General features: G+C 40.7%; 1 protein-coding gene across 1 annotated transcript in view; it reads left to right on the top strand.

Annotated features, from left to right (window-relative positions):
- SCLT1 (sodium channel and clathrin linker 1) overlaps positions 1 to 23402 on the top strand; it is a 780532-nt gene extending 757130 nt beyond the window's left edge. Inside the window, exon 15 of the mRNA XM_044065718.1 lies at positions 22626 to 23402. Coding sequence (XP_043921653.1) covers positions 22626 to 22688 — 63 coding nt within the window. The 3' untranslated portion in view covers positions 22689 to 23402. The remainder of the gene's footprint in view (positions 1 to 22625) is intronic.
- The last annotated feature ends 589 nt before the right edge of the window (positions 23403 to 23991 follow it).

The raw sequence follows: 23991 nt of genomic DNA, 5'->3' as shown, positions 1-23991 counted from the left end.
TCCTTCTCCTGTACTCTCTCTTCTTAATATTTTATCATCTCTTTCTATCCAGTGAATGATGGTACATGTCAGTGCATATGTTGTTTTTGAGAGCCCTAGCCTCCCTCTTTTTCTATTCTGTGATGGTCCCTACTCCGGGTCAGTAATCAAGAATTCTCATTCCTCACCACTAACACTGGTGAGGGACAGCCACTAGGAACAAACATGGATTCACATAGTATTTTCAGATGCAGATCTCTACACCAAGCACAATTTTCCTTAAGAGCACACACTAAACCTGGGGCTGAACTCTCTCTCTCCAGGCCCCAAACAAGACTCCCCATTGACCACTTTGGAGCTCTGTGTCCCTCTTCCAAGTAGCTGGATGTTTGATTTACACAGACACACACACCTGGGAAAGGCTGGCATAGATTTACCAGCTGTGCCCCCTCTGCCCCGACTATAAAGTAATTACGCTGCCACCAGTCAGCTACTTTAAGGCTCTTACAAGTGTACCCAGTTATACTGATTAAAATTAATACTAATGTAAATGGTAGAGTTTGACCAATGCAGCAAGGCTTTCAGGATTGCTACAGTGTCACTAAAATCAGCATAAGTACTCTTAAGATGTTAAAAGTATTATTTAAAAGACCAGCCACAATGAAAGGTATAGAAATATTTAATAGTAAATAGTAAAATAGAAAACATGAACATACTGAATACTGAATAACTAGTTGTAATAAACACCAGAGTTTCAGTCACAGGAGATATAAAAAATATCTCACTATATTTTCTTGACTGACTAAAGAATTATTGTTCCCTGGTTGTTTACTAAACAAGGCAAGATGAAGTGTGTTGAGTTGCTTACTACAGCAAGGCAAGATGAGGTGTGAAGTTGTATGAGATATCATTGAGAGATCTTTCCTGTCAGGTTGCGGAAGACAAAGTGCTGCTTCGAGAGTTCCATCATATCTCTCACAAATATCTAAAGAATCATTTCAGTGCTGGTTATAGAATGACATCACATTTGGTCACCTGACTCTGGTACAATACACACTCAGAGCTTTGCTAAGATTTGTTGCAGCATATGAAAGCTATAATACAATTTCAAAAATGTCCACCCTTCCAGTGTAGCAGTTAGATCAACTGTAAGGATAATACATTAAGATTCTTAGTCCTGGTTTTTCCCAGATATTTTTGTCTCTGGCTACAGTCAGACCTGTAAGATAAAATCTTTATGGACTAAACCAACCCATTTAATTTTCAATCTATTTTTCAAAATTAGCTGGACTGAAATTAACCTTTTCCCTTCCAAAATTCTCTGTTAAAACATATACATTTAATCAGTTATACTAATACTGTCTGACATACATGTATATATCTTTTCTGTCCAGCAGGACCCACTGTTGATACATTTTTAATACAAGCAACTTTGCAAATACATTTTTAACACAAGCATCTGTACAAATCAATGTGATAGTCAAATGACATAAACGTATTTACAAAAACTCCAACCAGCTATGCTGGCACATGTTACACGTGCTGTCCTACTCTCCCTGGCACAGATGGCACTACCTCATATCACATATTCATTCCAATTTTTTTCTGTCTCACTCTTTCCCCCTTTCCTTTACTAACTCAGTCCTCCATCTCTTTTTGCATTTGTTGTAACCTTTTGTCCCAAGGATCTATTTGTATGTTGTAAAGTAGGTGGATGATTATTGGTAGTATCATCATCCTTGCTGCATTAATTCTCTCATGCAGTGTACAACCCCCCTCCCTTTTCACCCAGGAGAGTATTATTTACCTTGTTTCCAACTTCGTTTACCTTTTTCCCCAGTTATCTCTCACTGTGTTCGCAACACAGAGTCCTAGACACTTGAAAGATTTTGCCTCTTTTATCTCACCTAATCCACTTTTTCTCTTCCCTAATATTACTACCACCATCTTTTGCTGCACCAAAGTCTTGCCCAGGAGTGGCCTTAGGTCAACCGGTGACCTAGGTGAAAGGACTCCATGGCACCCCCCACCACCACACCACCCGGTGCCCCCATCCTGGTCTAACTACATTAAATAAATACTGGAAACGCGCCCCTGCTAAAGTGTCACCCTAGGCGGCCTCCTAGTTGGCATATGCCTAAGGCCGGCTATGGTCCTGCCACTTCCTTAAACTTATGAAATATCTCTCTTATAGTTCCCATTGCTGTAGCCATATCCCCTGACATTAACATGTAGTCGTCTGCATATAACACAAATTTAGATTTCTATTCCCTCCTTATCTTCAAGCATTGCTAAATTGTGTCCGACTTACACTGCCAACTTGATCACATGTGTGAATAGGCCTGATGTCTGATCCCCTTCTCTATCTTTGTTCCTTAGATACTTGTCCATTTATCAGTATTTCAGTTTGTGGGTCTTGGTGTATGACCTGTGTCCAACATTTGGAATTTTCCTCATAGCCGCCTATACCGCAAGAGTGTTCCATAGGATTTTCCACCTCACCATATCAAAGGCCTTCTGCAGGGTACAGCCCAGTTTTCCCTTCCTGTTTCTTTTCCTCGATGTGTAGAAATTCCATCAGATACCACCATTTTTTTTCTGCTTTCCTTCCTTTCACAAAACCATTTTGCCTGCTTGCATTATTTTTAACAGTACTTCATCAAGTCTTCCCGCTGATACCTTTACCAAAATCTTGGTATTTACATTAATCAAAGAGACAGAGCTGTACTTTCTAACTTCCTCTCTTTCTCCTCCCTCTTTAAGTGTATTGGTTATCCTAATTCACTTCACACTATTACAAGTCCCATGTTCTCTTGTATTCCTACTCTGGGACCTTCCACATTTCCTCCCCTCCCCATTTGCAGAACTCCAGGGAGAATCCATCGGACCCAGCAGCTTCCCTCTCCTTCATCTTGTATATTCCTATGGCCTTCCTAATCTCATCCCTTGTTACCAGTGCATTCAACTTGTCTGTTTACTCACCCTCTTGTATACATTCCATTACATTCTTTCCCCAATTTCATTCTGAGCCTTCTGTCCCTTCTTGTTTGTAAATGTGTCAGTAGTATTCCTTAAATCTTGCTCTGATTAGTTAGTCCTCTTCTAAATATTTTCTGTCTCCTCCTCCTGTCCTCTGTACAGCTCTTTCTCTCTCTTTGCTGTTTTTTTTTTGTTTTTTTTTTGTATTTCTTGGCTAGTTGTTTTCCTTGTGCTACATCAGCTGTCCACCAGTAAACCCTCCAGTATCATTGTTGAATTTGTTGGGGTTGGTGAAATGGTTAAGGTGTTTACCTTACAAATGCAAAGTGCAGGGTTTGATCCTCACCTTTGAGGGAAATTGTCTAGGCTTAAAATCGCCCAGAAGGGCAGATAGCCTAGTACTTACCTATGGACCTATGTAATAATTTTACTCTCCATTTCTCTTCTTATTGCTTTACCTCTGATCTGTAGCACTTCCCTTCTGCTTACATTTTTTTTCCTGTTTCCTTCTGTATCATGCCTCTCTCTCTCCATCTCCTCTTTCACCCTTCTTTCTTTCCTTCCTTCCTTCGGAGCTCATCAGTTTTCTCTGACAGTGACCTTGAGCCCATCCTACTGACAATCTTCCAGTTTGTCCCTATATTTCATATTGTCCCTGTATTGACTCATTTACTAGTTCTTGCAGTGTGTCTTTGTCCTGTATCTCCTTCCATTTGTAGCTAGCCCACCTCCACCCCATTCTCATTGTTTTCTGTTCCTGCACATGAATCTTATGTCTCACTGTTGCATGGTCTGGTATGTGCCCCTGTGTCCCTCTTTCATTTGGATCTCTTCCATTAATTCCATTAAGATTTCCTTCTCTATGAACATGTCTAACTTCTGCTTACCTGTACTGAAATGTTTTTGTGAATGTATATTCCCACTTGGTTGCATACCTTTGCCTTCCAATATCCAGCCACTTTCCCTCTTTCATTTCTTTGGCTAGTTCTTGTCCCATTTTTTGTGATGACCCTTCCTTCCACACAACCTATCTTTTTGCTGGTTCTATGGTGACATTGTAGTCCACTTCTATTGTTTCTATTCCATCTTTTTTGTGTGTGTCCAATTAGCAGAAAAGTTCTTGTAGAATCCTTCTTCGTTCCTGTTTGGTGCATACATGCTTCCTCTTGTCCAGCATGTACCTTCCACCCTTCCCTGACAGGTGATCTATCTACCCATCCCACTTTTTATCACTTTCTTTGTGGTTGCCCTCCCCCTACATTGCTATTCATTTCTGCCTTTGTGTAGTCGTAAGAAAATATCTTCTCCCCCATCCCTGCTTTTCAATTTTGTTTCTTGTTAAACAACAGCTACCCCTTACTCTCTAACTTTTTCCGGTATTCTCCTTCTGATAGTATTTGATGAACCCCAGTGGTCCACCTAATCAACTATATTTCCCTTGTTGTTTTTTCCCACTCCTCCCTGCTTTCCCAGCTGCTGCCATCTGCATTCCCAGCTGCTGCCATCTGCCGTAATCCTGTTTCCCATACTACCGGTGGTGAACATTGTGTTCTTCAGCAGCTGCCTATTCTCAGAACCCCTCCTCCCCATCCCCAGCCACCAGATCCCTGCTTTATGGCTGTTACATGAGTATGCCATGTTTATGGGCCTTTTAAGACTTTCTTTTGCTCATTTCTAGTGACCCTCACAGTAATATATTGCATGCCAACTCAGTATTAATATCATAATCTTTTTGTATGACAGCATTCCCATTTATTGGTCTCCCCTTCCCACTGTTGCTCAACAATCTAGTGTGACAGTCTATTTTTTATTTGCGCTTTTACAGCTGTTTACTGTGCTGTTTATATACCACTGTTCCTTTATTTCACATTTGTCTCTGGGTTGTTTTGCTTTTCTCCAGTTTTCTATCATACATTCCTTTTCAAGGCGCTCATTATATCACAATCATTACTTATTTGGTTTCTGCTGTACTTAAGTAAGTAGTTATGATAAATATATTGCCTATCTTGGAGGCTTGCCCCTTTGTCCCTGTGACTGCATTTTCCATCATTGGCTTGGGAATTGATTAAGCTCATCACATTGCTCATAAAGTTTTGATCCTGTGTTCCCTGTGGCGTGTTTTGCAAGGTAAGGATCTGCTTCGTCCTTCCTGCAGTATCTACAGTCACCTGCCTTTCAGTGCCTACTTTTTACACTTATTTGTTGTTTCTTTCTTTCCTTGGCCAATTTCAGTCATTCTGTAGTCATGCCTTACACATCTTCAACTCTGCCATCCATCATAAATGCTTCTATCGAGCTTTAGTCCCTCGTTTGTCCAGCTGTTCACTTCTGTGTAACCCAAACCATCAAATTCACCATCCCTTTATCTTTTCTTTATCCCTTTCTGTTTCTGTTGCTTTCCCTGTTTTTGTGCCTAAATCTCCATTGGAAAAGGCATCTTGTTCTTCTTCCCCTTTGATATATCTCTTCCACTTGTTTCCCTTCCACCATCTTGTCTCTCTTCTCATCTTGTGGTTGTCTTTGTGATTTGTTTATTTCTTACTCATCTCTTTTACTGGTATGTGAATGCTTTGTACTTCTTGGCTTGTCTTCCTCACTTGGGTTTCATCATCCAAGAGTGCATGTCCTCCCAGGGTATCTGTGTCACATGTTCTACTTCTAATTTTTTTCCCCTAGTCCATGTTTGGCAGACGATTCAGATTTTTACTGCCTGGGTTATTTAGCTGTCTGAGGTACTTTTGTTTAGACATTTCATCATCCTCCATATTGTGTAATCTGAAACATTTCCCTTCCTACTATACTTCCAGAATTGCAGGGTATTTCAACCATGCAGCTGTTCCTTTTATTCTAAGTTCATTTAATACCTCCAGCATAGCTTTCTTTCTCGTATAGAGTGTTTCCAAGTAATCCTCTACCAGCCCATCCCTGCAAATGGCATGACTTTAAAGTCCTTTTGCTTGCCTTATTCTTTTTTTTTAATGGCAAAAGAATGGAAGCATCCCTGGGTCTGCTTCCTGCCGCCTCTCTGTGTATCCTCTGTATTAGTGCTTCTTGTTTTCCTGGTATTATATAAATCTCTCATGTAATAACTGCATTACAGATTGCTCCAGTTCACTGTTGTTTACTCTCCCTTGTATTCCAGTTTTCCTGATGTTATTCCTCCTTGAATGATTTTCAGGATCATCCACCTTTATGGCCTGTCTTTTTATTACGTCTTTTAGTTCTAGTTTGCTCCTGTAGCTTAGCTTTCTTTGCTAGTTTATATGCCAACAGATCTTGCAACTTCCTTTGTAACTTTTCCACTTGTTTCATGATGTTCGACTGTTTGTTTCAAGAGCTCATCTCTTGGCCCACTGAGATTATCTTTTCAAACAAAATGTACAGTTATTTCTCATTATTTGCAGCTATAAAGGTGTATATGTTCCTCCTTTTGTTCCTGCTCACTCATCTTTACTTCTGTGTGGCTTTTTATCTTTGGGAACACTATTTCTATCCAAATTTTTGGAGGCCCTATCCAGAGCATTGGGCTTAGTCAGTATCATGGCCGGACTCTTTAGCACACTCTGCTATTGTCATTTTTTATGGTATCAGACTTTATCTAGTCTGCTGGTGCAGACTAAATAATGCAATGATGTGGCCTGGATTCAAGGAAGATAAACTGAGAGTAGCTATAGACCAGCTTTCTCTTTTTTTTAGTGAGATGGAAGAGAAATTATTTGCTTAAGTACCATCCCCTAAATCAAGCCAGGGGGCATCTTAGACATAGAGTGCTAGCTAGTTTGTCAAGTCCGCGGAATTGGTAGGCAGTGCAGCTACATGGTGCTTGGTGTGTGGAGTATGTAGGGGCATAACTGTGCACACTATATGTATTGTGTATTCCCCATACCAGGAACATTAGAATATGGCCGAGACACAACAATGGCCTGACTACTATATGACAACCATATTTTCCTAATACCCCTAGGGACCACAGAAAAATAAATGTGTCTGATTTTGGATCTTTTCTGGCTCCTACTTTGACTCCATTCACTGAAGATTTGGTTGAGCAGTTCATGAGAAAGCTTTCACTTTAGGTCTTGTGGGAAAATGTTTCCCTCCCTAGCACCTGAATTTTCCAGTTGTTAGACTGTCTTGTCTGACTATTAAACTGATTGTTTCAATGGACACAATGTCTGTATCCTGGAAACACTTTTTAATAGCAGTTACATTCACCCATCCTATCACTCAGTGCCTTTGATCTTGTGTGTGTATCCTTGCTTGACCTTTCACAGATGTCAGGTCTTTCTTAAAACCATCCCAGGTTTTCTCCATTTTTTTCTGTTGTGTGTTTTTGGGTCTTTTTCTCCAAAGCTTAGCACAGGACAGCACATGTTCTCAGCATCCTTGTAATTGTTGTCAGCTATTGTTCTATCTGAAAAGAATATATGAGTTCAGGAAGACAAATCAGTTATCTCTTTCCTTTACAACAGGTAAGAAAGATTATTCTGTGACTAAATAAGCCCTATACAAGTGACCTGCTAGCTGCAGCAAATTTTTTCATCAAGAAGCAGCAGTTTGGTGGAAGACTTAATGATGCCAAAATTAGAGTAAGATGAGGCTCAACAACTAATAGTTAAGAGAGAAGGAGACGAAATAAAAATGGTGATGTACAGTCAGTCTGCTGGACTCTTCAGGATTAGATGGTATTCCTTTGGAAGCTTGGAAATTAGGAGGGAAGATTGTGTTTAATAGTATTTTAAAAGACAGGGAAGCATCGGCATCTTGGAATAAAGCTGTTTTACTCGGAGGGTAAAGACCCATCAGACCCAGCTTTGTATCGACCTACTGTATTTCAATTTTAAACCAGGATTTTAAGTGTTTGTCTAGTCTACCCAAAATAATGGAAAAGATGTTTACCTGATAACACCGACACGCCAAAACACAGACAATGAAATAACCAACACGACAAAACCGAAAGTTCAAAAACACGAAACTTCACATGCCCGACAAACCACAATCAACAAAACAAATACCTTTCCCAAAAAACACACAAATAACACAAGCACCAAAGACCTTACAAACCTACACTAAACCTTACATACACAACTATCTATGCACTAACCTTAACCCAGACCCTAACCCTAAGGTCCGTCATTATCGCACACTTACCTTACCTGCACCCTAACCCTAAGTCACTTAACCCACCCATAAACCTAAAGTCTGTCACTATCGCACACTTACCTGACCCGCACCCTACCCTAACATCTGTCACTATCACACACTTACCTTACCCATACCCTGACCCTAACGTCCGTCCCTATCGCACACTTACCGTAACATGTTCTCAGCGTCGGGATTGTCAACTTTCTGTCTTCTCCGTTGTCGATCTTCTGGTGTTGGTGTTCTTGTTGTTGGTGTTGTGGACTTTTGGCATTTTCAGGTAGACCTATATATATATATATATATATATATATATATATATATATATATATATATATATATATATATATATATATATATATGGATTCATATGCTTTTGTAGAAGGTAAACAAACATTTGACAGCATTAATAGAACAATGATCCAGAGGGAAGCAGAATGTAAGAAAATGCTGCTGTTGTTGTTGGGCCCTGATGCAAAATAAGCTGGTATTTTGTGATTAGGACAGTGGAAGCATTTGAATTTCTTGATACAAAAATAAGGTTAATAAGGAGGATTGAGAGATTGGCCTAATGGTTAAGGTGTTTGCCTTACAAACACAAGGTGCAGGGTTTGAGTCCTCACAAAGGATAATTGGCTAGTCTTAAAATGACTCATAAGTGTAGTTAGCCTAGTACTTATCTATGAACCTATATGAAAGATGAGAGGCAAGAACTAAATTGGAAAGGTTCTTGGAAAGGTTCCTCTCCAATAAATTGAGTTTGAACAGAGGAATCAGACAGATGTTTACTCTTCCCCCTTTGTTATATGCTTTATGTTTAAGCCCATTAGCAAAGAAAATAAGGGATTTAGAAATTCAAGGATATGTGGTATGATAATGAAGAAAAGCTTACTTTATCTACAGATTAAATTATTTTGCACTTGTAAATGCAGACAAGAACGTTTTAGTGTTGTGAAACATTTTGAGACAGTTTTAAGTCTTTTCAGGATATAAATGAAGATAAAACAAAGGCTATAGCAATAAATTATGTACACACACAAACTGGTTCAGTAATATCTATATTTATGGGGACACAAGAAGATGAACTATTTAGAAGTATGGATTAAAAAGTCTTCTGCTAAGACAGCTAACAATATATGGAAAAGAGTAAACAAAATATAATAACAAAACTGAGAAACTAGAAGCTCTCATTTATGGATATGGATAGTAAGATAAAGGCAGTGTAAAGGTTTTTAGTCCCTTTAGTTTTATATACAGGTAAGCCTATTTTTATCAACCATAGAGAAGTTCTGGATAATAATTAATAAAGGATTGAAATAATTTATCTGAGAGGGGAAGAGAGCAAGAGTTAAATGAGATAAGCTGATCCTCCCAATAGAGCAAATGGGTTTAGGATTACCTGATTTGAATGGATATTTTACAGCTATGCAGTCAAGGATCATATGAATAACACAAGCAGAAGGTTATAATTAAAAGTGGAAAAGGATGATGATGAAGTTGGGGGGGGGGCAAAGATTAAGGAGAGATTGGGATTTTAGATGCAGGTACTTCAACAGAATAATACCAACCACTCCATTACTAGAGAGAACTGGCAAAGGAAGCAAGGTATTAGGGGCAAATAACTAGAGAGGGAAAGGTAATAGAATGGGAAGAGGTCAAGAAGAAGCTTGTACTGCAGTTTAGAAACTGCCTTCCCTACCAGGGGCTGTTATCAGAGTATAGGCAAAGAGAAAGGACATGGGAGTCCTGTGTGAAAGACCTGCTCTTTTAGAGATTTGGTCAAATCTAGACTGGAGGCTGCAGTTAAAAATGAATGATTCATATAGCATATAAAATATTGCATGATAGCTATTAGAATCAGTCAGAGGAGGTTAGAAAAGATTGGAAACAGAGATTTGGAACATCAATTTACAAGGGAACAATGAGAGAAGATATGTATGGATCACAAGTATGCAACAAAGTCCAGAAGCATTAGGATTTGTATCCCAAGTAGACTTCAAATAATTTTTCCTCAGGTAGACAGTAAATGACTGGAAGTGTGATGGTGAAGAGAGAGGTAACAGGGAATATGTTTATGGGAGTGTAGTGAGCTGGCAGATTTCAAAAAATTCCCTTCATAATACTTTGTCAGAAAATATTGGGGAGCAAATGCCGTAACTAAAGAAATGCTTCTTTTGAGATGGGACATAGGATCTGAATTTCCTAGATATAGTAATGCCTTATTAAGTGTCTATTATCTCCCCAAAAAACAGTTACTAGAAAATGGAAATCAAAATCTAACCAACTGTAATTGAAGTATTAAATGTTGTTAAAGAGATGAAAGAACTGGAAAAAGGACCGAGTAAATTGCATAGAAATGGAATTTGAGGGAAAAATAACACAAAATAACGTTGTAAGCAGGAATGAGGTATAAAGGAATGCTGGAATTGAGCAGTTTAGGTAATGTTGCAGTAAATAAGAGTTGTTATAAAGAAAGAAAACATGTAATGTATAATGTATGTAAATAAAAAATGTAAATATGATTTGTTTTCTTTGCTATTAATATATGTGCGCCTGTGTCAAGTGATAATTGAATAAAGGTGTTTAGGGGAAAAAGCAGCACCAGTTTGGCTAATGCAGTTAAGAATCATTCCATTGTAAAACTGGTGACTTCTGGTGCTTTTATAGAATATGTCCACAGTAGTTATTTTTGTGCCAGCCACTTGGTCATCGAGGCATACATTTACGAAGAACTTGACCTGAGCTCTACTCCAGTAGCAGTACATTATTTGGTAGTACTACACTTCATGGAATTTTGTCTTGTATACCTTGTTTGGGTCTGTCTCATCCTCTTTTTCTTTGTAGAGGGCTCCTCAAAATAAGATATTACAGATATGTGAATACTCTCTGTAAACACTGATCCTTGAGGGCTACATGCAGTTGATGCAGTTTGTTATAATGCATATATATATATATATTTGTTTACAGGTGTAGTATACTGATCAATATTGACCAATTTCAGGCTCAGCATGTGTGAAACACAAAACATTTCCTAAACAAAAAAGGCAAATTCCTTTGACAATGACTGCTCTGGCTGGTTGGGATAGAAAAGGGGAGATCTTTCTGGCAAAGAAGAGGAGGGAGATTACTATGTCTATCACTTTGCCTATATGGAAATGGGAGTTTAATAATTGATCAAGCCATAGTCCTAGATATTTGAAGGTGGGGACTGTCTGTATGGAATGGTTGTGTGGGTCAAAGATAGAGTTAGGTGCTTGATGCATTTTCTGTAGAGTCCCAAAAAGCATAGTTTTGGTCTTGGTGGGGTTCCGAAGTAGTTTATGAGTCATTTGCACCCTCCATACTTCTTTTGTTGGGTGTTCTTCATGTTTCACTGTTGCAATCATCACCTGTGGGTTATCTCTGCTGTGGTAGCCTTCAGCCAGCCCGAATACCAGAGTCAGTGTTTTTTTGCGTCGGCTGCTTTCGCTTGCTGCCTGACGTCAGGTCATCAGTGCTATAAAGGAAAGCAACAGACGCCATTACATCAGTCTTTCTTGCCGTGGAGCCCCTGGCAGAAGCAGTTTGCAAGTGTGCCAGTTGGTCACTACCAGGGTTTGAATTAAGCTGAAAACGTCTAAAGCTAAGTACCCCGTTGGGGATTCTTTTTTCTTGCACTAACTGATATCAGAAAAAGTTAACAGTTGTCTTGCCTGTGGAAAGCAAATACCACACCGAGACTTTTCATACTTTGTCCCCCGTTCTGTGACCTCTTTAACACGAGAACCATTCATCGTAGAGCTCTTATTGTAGCCAGGTATTTTCGTCTTCCATCTTTGCATTCCAAAATGGCGTCCATCAGCCAACAATCCGTAGACATTCTGAAAATACGTAAGGATAAAGATAGAGTCAGACCACACAAGGCTAAGCCTTCCAACGAATCTACCGCTAAGCAGGTAATCAGTTCTCCAGAATTCAGTGAGGTGCCTTCACAGCCCCTAATGCCTGGTTCGATACCTTCGCAGGTCTCTACTGAGACCCGTTCAGAGTCCGGTATGCTTCGGAAATCTTCTTCGTCTTCTGAGCCTTTGGTTGTCTCTGCCATGGTTGGATCCGGAGCCGCGACGCAGGCACCAGCTTCCAAGGAGGTTTTTAGTACTACCAAATCTAGACAAAAAACAACATCTTCTCCTCCGACTAATGTTTCTCTCAGACTGATGGATACTCTTGGGCCATACCTCTCACCTGTACCGAATCTCTCGTTTTTAGAGGTCCAAATGATGGGGTGCCACGATTCCCTTAGTGGCACCCCTTCATTTCCGATTTTCCTAGCTAATTTTTTCCGGTCTTTTTTCTGGACTGATGTCATCGCACAGAGGCGTGCGAGCTGACGTCAGCTCTGTAAGCAGCCTGCCCCAGGCTCAGGCACTAGTCTTTGATGAGTGATGACAGAAGCTGCACGCTGCTGCCTACTTCCTCATCCTTTTCTGCAAATGGTAGGGCAGGCTGCAGTAGTAGTACTGCAGTACTATCATCATTGTAATTAGTTTTTTTTTATGCAGAGACTAGTCTGCAGTAGACCCGACCTGACCCCTTGTTTTTTTCCCAAACATAATGCCTGTCCTCAGGCTCGGTGTCTGTCTGTTTCAACAGGTGGAATTGATTTCTTGCAATGGACCAGGTAACGGCCTGGGCATGGCAGCAGATTTGAATGATTTCCTTATCCAGTCAGTCAACCAGAGTTTCCAGTGACTCAGGTTTTCTGGCTTGAGTGGTGGTGAGTGCTGTGGTATTTTTAACCATTCCATCCGTTTCTTATATGATCGTTCATTGTTATGGTAACATCGCTGTATACTAAACAGTAGAACAGAATATTCAATATTGCTTCAGTTCAGTTGCTTACTTTGCTTACGAAATCTGCAGTGTCAGTGTACGCCACTAGACCAAATATAAATAACACTGTATGACTGTAAGGAAAATCGACTGGAGACTGACAACTTCCTGAATGAGTTTTTGTTCAAGCAAAAAGGGTAGCGGACCAAAAGAAAGGGGGAGAAATATATTACAAGTCGTCGGTGCTGATCCTGGAGGTGTTCGTGAACTGCTGCATATCTCGTAGTAGGATTTTTTTTTTATTTTCAAAAGTTGTTTTATTCCTGGTCTCTGGACAGCGCTCCCAGAGTGGATTTACTTAGTAGCCGATAACCCCAATGTGTGATACGCTTGCACCCCAGCTGGCTGAGAAAATCAGCAAGACGAAAAAGTTTCAGAGAACTTTGTCTAGTAGTTTCAGCCGGATAGGTGAATGCCTTGCATGTGTCTTTCAGACTTGCTTGTGGTCAGTCAGTGAGTGGGAAGTAGATCAGGAGGTGTAGAGGGATTCCCATCTGGGCATAGTCGGCTTGTATCCAGTGCTGTTTGCAGGGGAGAATATTTGTCATGAAAGCGAAAGGGCATGAGACTTCCACTCACTGGTGGCTCGCGGTTGCAGCAAAGTAACAGTGGTTCACTTTGTAGCCATACTTTCTGGAAAAATGTGCCACCTTGATGGAAACTTTTTTTTAATTTCATTCCCTAATTTCAAAAGAGGAAGGCTGTGCTCATGAGAGCTGAACTGAGAAAGTTGAGTGTTCTTATACTGTGTCTGTATCTAATGATCAATTCTGTAAAACTAACGATAATAACTGAATTTGAAACAGTGTTAGTAGTGCTGGGAGAGGGTACTGATATAACTACTCATGCCATCTACAGCATTTTTAACGTAGATGTAACTGTCATTGTTCATTTTTTTGCAAACTGTATTGATGGAATATGTACAGTAAGTTCCATGTTCCCTACTTGCAGTTCATAGTACTTATAAAGCAGCCAGTGTCAACCATAACCGAAACTCTGCACTCTGACCTAGTATGTTATCACCCCCTGACCACATTGACTCATCTGACCATCAGCATCTTGTGAAATCAGCTTTGTTCTAGATTTCCGGACAGGAGTGTTTGTAAATGTCCATGCTTTAGCCATTAAAACTAAGTTATATTTTGAATGTAGCAGGCACAGCTTGCAAGTCATATTTCCTTGTAGTAATGTATATTAATCTGAAAGCAGCTCGCAGAATGTGTATTAATTAATCTATTGCATCTAGTAGCAGTGTGTGACATGAGCCATTAAGCTACAGAGTTATTGGGCTTATTTTTTGTTAGTGAGTGTTCAGCTGGTTTTCTGAAGTCCAGATGTCACGTTCGTCTTACTAAGTTGGTTTAGTTTGTAAATGTAGTGCTTGAGCTTTGTATCAACTTTAGTTGGCATGGCATATGCATTTTCTATTGAACTTTGAAGTTTTTCCCCTTCTCGGAACTTTTCTTCGAGAACACTTCACTAAGAGGGTCATGGATTTCTTTGTGTTATGTGTAGGGGCTGTATATTAGAGACCAAATATTGCAAAGGGGGTAGGTGCAAAGGTGTGGGTTACACTGACCATTTGAGTAATTTATTTCCAGTCCAGAAACACAAAAGAAGTGTATAATTTTATGGTGTAGTGATTGCTGGCAGCACCATATGAAAGCAGAAGACAGATAGAAGACAATAAGTACAGACGCACAGACACAACTGTGGACCTGCTAAACAAAAATGCAGCTGTAGAAACCCATAGATTAGAAGCAAAGCTCCAACACTGTAGATATGATGCAAGGTGCTGAGATTTGTATACATTTGTCCTAGGTAAGTAATAGCAACTAAATGGTTTGTAAAGCTTGGAACTATGATACTAAATGGGCAAAGCTAAATAATGTCTACATTACCTCATTCTGTAGCCATTTTAAGGGAAATTCTTAACATTGTTTGTAACTTGTATGATTCAAAAGTGCCAGATCTTAGCCCGAGTCTTGAAGTATAATGAATCTGTGTCTGCTTTGCAAGACTGAGTTGGTTTCACCGAGTATATATCCACATAGGCACAGAACAGTTTGCCCCAAGGTCGACTTTCTTTGTTAGCAGTAAGATAAGAAAAGTATATTAGCAGTTTGCTGTTTTTGCTGCACTTTGAATGTAACTGCACAGTGTGAAGACACTTCAGCTTAAATTAATAATATCTGGAGACTAGATTTGGTGCAATCATTTTCAAATGATTGATGTATATACTGTTGCTATGAGGTAAGTCAGAACAGCAGTGAAAACGATGCCACTCTATTCCCTATTGCAATATTACTAGTTTATCGGGGTTTTTTTTTTTTTTTATGTAACGGGCAGTTTATTTCTCAAGGACAAGAGGCACTTTATTTTAGATAAAACAATGACATATAAAGTTGTTTGCTAGCAACAACCTCTTTATTAGTTACAGATCTCTTTAATGTGGAACTATTTAGATGACTTTTACTTCTGCAGAGATTGTGCATATTTACTGATACTGGTGGATTGTAGATGTTTGAGCAGACTTTTATGATGGAAATGTTCTGAATTGGGCAGTTTTGTCATTATTGGTTCATGCATTTTGTTTCACTGCGTACTGGAAAAATGTTCAAACAATAAATTTAAAATGCGCTGTAACAAGTGTGCTGTATTATACAAGGAATATAATTTAATAAAGTCAGGAAGGTGTATCAAAGAACACATGTACGTTTCTTATTTCGTGTGCAAAGAGGCCTATGATTTGAAAACCACCCAAAAGTAATCTTCATCCGCCACTGGCCAAATGCTGCATTTTTCTTTGGATGTGTGTTTCAATGCTGTTTCAATGAATGTGAGTTTCAAGGGAAGAGAAGTTTTAATGCTAAGTCTGTTTTCATTGTGAGACTGTATTGCTTTGTTTAGCAGATGTCTGTTAGTGTTTGTGCTATAAAATGTAAAATAAAATCCAAATAATCATTGTAGAAGTAAAGCAGTTTGAACATTAGTGTTTATGGTAAATGGGGCGAAATAGCCAGGTAATGGGACATTGGAATGGCTACAGGGGGCTCTGGGGCCATATTTTGGTTGTCTGTTCTTCAGTTTACATCTGAAAGTTGGTATCCCACAACTCCAGTGCTGTGGGCGGGGTTACATAATTATGCATGCAAATGTTATGTTAATCAGCGTACAGATTTGTATCTATTTTTCACGCACCTTGTCCAGATATTTGATGTTTCCAGGTTGAGAGGTATGACTTAGGCCTAGAGGCAAGGCCACTCCTAGGAAAACTACACCTAGCCACCATTTTGCTCCTGCTCCACCATCCCAAGCTCAAATGCTCAAAATGGCGGAGGATCTTATCACCCTTATCAGGGGTAGTCAGGCCACACCTTCTAAAAGGAAAAGAGACCTTTCTTCTGAAATACGGACAGAACAGGATTCAGAGGAGTCTGATTATTCAGATTTTGAAGAGGAACAACCACCTCTGACTGCTTATGAGGATTCAGATGCAGAGGAATCCATTCCTTCTGCCTCCCCACCAGAAGATCTTTCCTTCGGGGAAACCCTTCACACCCTCAGGGTACATTTCCACTGGGAATCCCAGGACTTCCCTCAGTTTAAGAAAAGACTAAGGGAATTCCTAGACCTGCCCCAGCACAGACCCTTGACCATCCCTCCATTCTTAGAGGTGGTTGATGATGCCTTCCATGAATCCAGCTTAACTCCTGATGCCCTCCCACCTGCTCCCAGAAAACCAGACCAGTATTACAGAGTACCGGATTCTCAAAAATACCTGTACAGAAATCCTGCTGCAGACCCGGAGCTCATTACACAGGGACCAAAAAGGAGCTAAGGCTACTTCTGCAAAGAATCCTATTCCTTCTGACAAGGACTCTAGAGCTCTGGACAGATGGGGTAAAAAAAGTATACACCTCTGCAGCCTTAGCTATTAGAGCACTCAGCTGTCAGTTCCACATGTTAAAATATCAACACCACACTTTGGAACTATTAAAACAAAAGATTTCAACCTCTCTTGACTGTGCCAGTTTGAAAGACTTAGCAGATTTACTGCACTCTACTTGTCAAGTGGCTAAACACTCATTACACTGTGGATATGACACCATCAAAGCCTCAATCAGGGCAGCAGTCTCAGGATCTGTCATTAGGAGACATGCATGGTTGAAGGAACAACCTCTCCCTAATCATGTGAAATCTAAATTACTTGATGCACCCTTGGATAAGGACCACTTGTTTGGAGTAAAAGCAGAAAAGGTCCTTAAAAAGATGGAATACAAAGCAAAATCTATGCAAACAGTAAAAGATTTCCTTCAGGTATAACCTCCTAGGTTCAGCAGGAATTTTCCCTCAAAACACTGGTCCATTCCTGCACCTAGCAAACAGGGGCAAGGTAAGCCCCGCAGGGACAGCATAAAACCAAACAGTGGACCTCTTCCTCTCCAAAGGCAAGGAGTTCTAAAACATTCCTCTATGGCAAAAACTCTCAATGACTCCCTCTGCCCTCTTTTCACTCACCAAAACCTAGGAGGAAGGCTCTCTCTCTATGCAAAGAAAATTGGCTTTCTGTAACAAAGGACCGGTGGGTCTAAAAGATCATTTTTCAGAAATACAAATTCTCCCTCAACAAAATCCCAATTCCAAGAGGGTACCCAGACTTACCTCCAAGTCAGTAGGCAAAGGCATTGAAACAAGTCAAAAGTCTCATATCCCAAGGGGCAGTAGAACATGTCCCCTCACATAAAACAGGCAAAGGTTTTTATTCCAGACTATTCCTTGTTCCCAGCAAAGAGGGTACTTGGCAGCCCATCCTGGATTTATCCATTCTGAACACCTTCCTGGTGATCCCCAAATTCAAAATGTTAACTTTGCAGCAGCTGCTGCCTATGCTGACAAAAAATGCCTGGTTAGTTACCCTAGATCTAAAAGATGCCTACCTCCACATCCTCATAAGGGAATCCTGCAGGAAATTCCTTCACTTCAGAGCATGCTCACAACACTTTCAGTTCTCTGCTCTACCCTTTGGCTTATCTACTGCTCCCAGGGTATTCATCAAATGCTTAGCCCCGGACATAGCCTTTTGCAGACAGAAAAATATACAAATATAGCCTTATCCGGATGACTGCCTCATTCAGCCAGATTGCAAAGAAAAGCTCCTCAAGGACCTCCTCTTTGTCAAAACCCTCCTAATCTCCTTAGGGTACACCATCAATGAGAAGAAATCAAGGCAAGCACCCTCCAGGAAGATCATTTTCTTGGGAGCACTGCTGGACACAGCATCCCAAATGGCCTTCCTATCCCCAGAAAAGCAGAGCTTCCTGCCTCTCAATTTTACCCAGCTGGCTTCCAGAAGTCACCTCACTGCGAGGATGTTCCTGCAAGCCTTGGGGTACAGGGCATCTTGCATCCTTCTAATTACTCTGGCCAGGCTTCACATGAGAAAACGTCAGTGGTACCTAAAGAATCTTTGGTGTCAGTACTCTCAACCTCTAGAGACCCCCTACCTCTGATCCTCTGTATAAGGCCGAGTTTCTCTGGCAGGCAGGTGCCTGTGCCCAGAACAAGGGTCTTTCCTTCACCCTCCTCCCAACTGGGAAGACCATTACTGCCGACGCCTCAAACCTAGCTTGGGGCACTCACCTAGAAGCCAGGTGCACCCAAAGTCTTTGGGATGCCCAGAACCTTCCCTTACACATCAACCAGAAGGAAATGATGGCACTACAAAAGGCTCTGACATCCTTCAACCCCATCTCAAGGAAGAGGTTCTCCTTATCAAAACAGACAACACCACAGTAATGTGGTACATCAACAAACAGGGAGGGACCCAATCTTACCCTCTGTGCAGGCTAGCCATGAACCTCTGGCTGACAACCTCTTCCATGCGACCAGACCTGATAGCCCAGTGCCTACAGGGATCAACAATACCCTGGCAGACCACTTAAGCAGAAACTTACTGGACCCCCACGAATGGCAGCTCCACAGAAAAATCATTTTACAAATCACTCAGGCGTGGGTGACTCCAGAGATCTTTGCTTCGCATTTCAGCCATCAGCTGAAAAAAATTCTGTACCTGGGACCATCACCACCTAGCGTGGAAGGTGGATGCCTTGACCTTTCCCTGGAACTCCCTCTTTGTGTACACATTCCCTCCTCTGCCTCTTATTCCCAAGGTACTGATCAAAATAAGGGAGGAGAGACCAAAGATCATCCTCATTGCTCCAGATTGGCCCAGACAACATTGGTACCCATTACTGTTCAGCCTGACCTTACAGCCTCCCAGGCAGCTTCCCCTGATCTCAGACCTTGTTAACTCAGGTGGGGGGGGGATGAAAAGAACCCAGACTTGCAGACTCTCAAACTATCAGCATGGCTAATACTCTAAAGGCAAACAAGGGGCCCCTGTTAAGCAAACAGGTCTTAGACATTATCACAAAGGCTAGAAGGCCCAGCACCAGAAAATCGTACGCAGGGATTCTGCTCCTGGAGCCAGTCCAGAGGGGGCAATACCTCACAACCTTCCATCCGTCTTATCCTGGACTACCTAGCGGAGCTACTTAATAGTGGCCTCTCCTTCTCCTCTATTAAAATCCATGCCATTTCGGCTCACTTTGATACAGAACAGCCTCTGTTCTCCCATCCTTTGATTAAACAATTCCTCAGAGGGGCTTCTAATATCAGACCTCCAAGAAGGCCACCCACTCCAGCCTGGGACCTGAATTATGTTTTGGAAAAACTAACTTTACCACCCTTCAAACCTGCTGCTTCAGCAGAACTAAAATACCTCTCCTGGAAGACTGCTTTTCTCCTAGCTATCACCTCAGCCAGAAGGGTTTCAGAACTTTAGGCACTGATGGCCATTGAGCCCTTCATCATCTTCCATGCAGACAGGGTCTCCCTGAGGACTAATCTCTCCTTTATGCCCAAGGTGGTATCTAATGTAACTCTCAACCAGGCCATCCATCTACCCACCTTCTTTCATAACCCTCAAAACAAGGAAGAAAGAATTCTGCACTCACTAGACATGTACAGACAGCTCAGATAGTATCTGGACCATACTAAACTCTTCAGGAAAACAGACCAACTACTTGTCAGCTTTGCCCCAGGGGCAGAGGGGGGAAGCCCAGTTCCAAACAAACCATTTCTGAATGGATATCACACTGTATCTATTTCTGCTACAAATAGCATGGGAAACCTCTCCTAAATCTATTCAAACCCATTCCACTAGGGCAGCCTCCACTTCCACAGCATTCCTCAGAGAAGTTCCCACCAGGGACATCTGGAAGCTGCCACCTGGACTTCTGTCCATACCTTTACCAAGCATTACCACCTACCTCTATTTTCTAAGGCTAAGTCAGGGTTTGCCTCTGCAGTTCTGCAGGGCATGCTGACCCATTCCTACCCCTCTTCTCAGCTTTGGGAATCTTCCCACAGGTGGTGACTGCAACAGTGAAACACGAGGAACATAGTACAGTTGTGTACACTTACCATAAATGTAAATGTTTAAATGTATTCACTGTCGCAGTCCTGGTTTCCCACCCTCCTTCCCCCTTATATCTTCTTTCTTTAGGGAGACATAAGTTTCTAACGGTGGCTTTTAGCCACCAAGACCACTTTACCATATTTACTTGGGCCTCTGACTGGTTAGGGCAAGAAAAACTGATGTAATGGCATTGGCTGCCTTCCTTTATAGCACTGACGACCTGACGTCAGGCAGCAAGTGACAGCAGCTGACACAGAAAAACATTAACTCTGGTATTCGGGCCGGCGGCTACCACAGCAGGGATAACCCACAGGTGATGACTGCAACAGTGAATACCCTTGAACATCTACATTTATGGTAAGTGTACACAACTGTACTTTCTGTTTTAGGCTGCACTTTCAGCAGGGCCTTTCTTTAAGTAAAATCTTCAGTTTATACTTCATACACAAGTAGTTAGGTTATCTTGCATCTGTTACTCAGTTCAAATTGGGTTCAAGAACTGAGAACCACTGGAGTGTGTGTAAGACCCTCGGGTAGAATACAGCTACCATCACAGACCAGTTACTAATTTCATGAACTTTAATCATACTTTGACTTGGGAATGGGGTCCATTCACATCATGGTATTAGAAACCCAAACGATTTTAGAGGAATTAAAAAGGACTAAACCAATTAGAAGTCATTCCTTATGAACTTGGGACTGTAAAAACTTGAAGAGTTGTGTATGAGGGCACCCAAATGAATTCCCATGTGTTAACCCATCTGCAGAAAGCCTTCTCAAAGATTTGTTGATTTGGTTAGTACTCATTTTTAAATGGTTGGAGTGTGCTGCTATGTGTTTATGAATTAATTTATGCTTTGCTAGGCTTGTATGTTTTTGTATTATACTCTCTTTGCCATTTTACTGGATCAGCCCACCTACCCAATTACAAATTAATAAATAAGCAAACCTCTTTGTACTCATTGTTGTACGACGGTATTTTATGAGGAATTCTTACATAAGTATAATTTAGTGAAGGCAAGTTCTTAGTGAAGACAAAAAATATCCCATATTTGCTGGCTTATGGTGCAGGAGCAGGACATCTGACCATGCTTGTGGCAACCAAAGTTTAGGAATGGGTTCAGGGAGTGGGATGGCCACCAGGTAGAAAGTTGGATGTTTTTTCCACACTCCAGGGAAGACCCCTTCCTACACATAGCCTCCCAGCAGATGGTTGAGAGATTACATGCATTCCTATGGTCTTTGTCTGGAAAGGGAGGTGGCGGATGTATTAGATGGACATGCAGGGGAAATGGGTTATCCTATACATGAATACCTCACTGGGTGCACAGTAGCAAGGGCCGCCTAGATCATGAACACCATCCAACAGTCCAGGACCGTAAAGTATTGTTTTTTTTTAGGTTCTTGCAGGGGGCTATGCCCCCCTGCAGCCTCCACACCCTCTGCAATTAAATATACCAACTCCGAGATCACACTACATTGAGGAAAAGGGTAAATACGCCCATCTGCATGAACTGTCCGGTGAGGTACACATGTACAAGATTGCCGGGAAATGTAGACATCATTGTGATGTTATTGCACACACCCACCATTGTGCAGTAATGAGGAGGGGAAAAGATATCCAGGTCCTTGGCTTGTGCCCTGTAGTTGGCTCATTGGCAGCTGAAAGGAGGTGGCTGTGGGTACTGCAGGTCACAGGAGGCAGAGGTGGTAGGGCTGTGGTATGCCAGAAAACCACATGTTGAAGGGTCATGGGTGAATGATTGCTCACAAAAATACATTTAAAAAAGCATGCTGTGTATAACCATCCCTAGATTTGCAGATGATATTCTTCACACAGAAGTAATCAAAATGCTTGCCATTTCAAATTCAAACTTTTATATTCCTAAAAGACTTGAATGCTTTCCTTTGTGTAGTGTAACATATTTTGAGATATTCAGAACAAGTAGAAATAATGTACATATTTTTCTAATCTAAGGATTGTAAAAGAATTAATGTACTGCTTTTCTAAACCAAGGATAATAGATGTTTTTGCGTAAGTGTCCACCTGATTTAAGGATTATAGATGCTGTGTGTACTGTGAAGCCAGAGTGGATTATAGGTACTGTCACTACTTTTAGAGCAGACTTCCCAGGTACTTTATTGATTAACTTTTAATGTGTTTATTTTTTAGCTGAGTAAAATTACAGCACAGAGAAGAAAAGCAGTCTCTTTAGTGGATCTGGAAAACATCTGAGGCGGTGCGCATCATTCAACTGTTACTGACTTCAATGTTGCACTCATTGTTCATAAGAGAGAGAAAATTGAGTGAAGAGAGAAATGAATTAGAGTTTCATGAAAGCTGTCATTTTGATGACAAATCTAGTTTTACCAAAGTTATTTTTATTAACATTAAACACTACAGGTGCCTTGTATTTCGTGAGTACACTGATGTTAGTTGAAACCCTAAGAGGGTGTCATGGTCTGCAAACAGTAGTGAAAAGAACCTGTTTACAGTTTTATGTAGACTTATTTGTGATAAGGGCTATAAATTATGAATTTTTCTCTGCAGCCTGACACTCTTAATCATCTCTGTACTTGGTGTATATTTTGTAACAGTCGTACTATTTTGCTTTCTAAAGTTGTATACAGTGTATAAAAAGAAAAACAAACCCAAGCAAAACATGTGAATGATTCATGCAGGAGCAGAACAGTGTAATTATCTTACAGTGACGAGAAAGTCAGCCAGTGATCTCCGTTTACCTTTGTGTCATAGAGTAGAAAATAGAAATCTAGTAACACATTCTTCTATGTGTTTGACATCAAGGTCTAGGTGGTGCTCATGTTTCAGAATTACTGCTGAGGCCTCTTTTACCTTAAATCACATTATAAGTTATGAGTTCTAGCAATTATACAAGTTAAAAAAAAAAGTAAATTTATTAACAGTCAAACCTGGACTATATGTTTATGACACGCAGCTTATTCTAATCTTGTTTTGTCCAACAAGAAGCATGGAAACATAAATGTCTCATTTAATGTAATGTGCTTTCCGTATGCAGTTATGGTAAATAATGTAATTCATAGAAGTTGCATAATTTCTTATAAGACATTCAAATTGATTATTTGCTAATGATCTCACACTCAAAATGAATTATTTATCAGCTTTTCAAAATTAGAATTTTACAGGGTCATTGTAATATGAACCCTTAATAGCTTTAACGTTTCTCTCACTTCTTCACCTAAAGAACTAATCAGTTATAATTGGGATTATAATTCAGTCTGAAAGTTGGCACAGAGGGCTGAAACTGTGTGCTGTGTGTAGTTACTGTAGTACAAGGTTTGATTCCCTCAGCCCTCTTTTGCCTGCTGTCTGACTGTGAGCAAGTCACTTAACCAGTACTTGGGGGCAACTGGGAGTTTAGGCTAGGTACCTCATTGGTCCCATGGACTGCAAGCCTGATAACAACCATAAATCTATAATAAAAACAGCCTATCACTGTTGGTACCCTTGTGACCTGTTACCAAGCACTTGGGGAAAACTCCTTTGGTATTTTCTGAAT

Source organism: Protopterus annectens, chromosome 3.part0 (assembly GCF_019279795.1).
Source record: "Protopterus annectens isolate FY-2018-M chromosome 3.part0, PAN1.0, whole genome shotgun sequence".
NCBI classification, from domain to species: domain Eukaryota; kingdom Metazoa; phylum Chordata; order Ceratodontiformes; family Protopteridae; genus Protopterus; species Protopterus annectens.
This window is presented reverse-complemented; position numbering and strand designations above follow the sequence as displayed.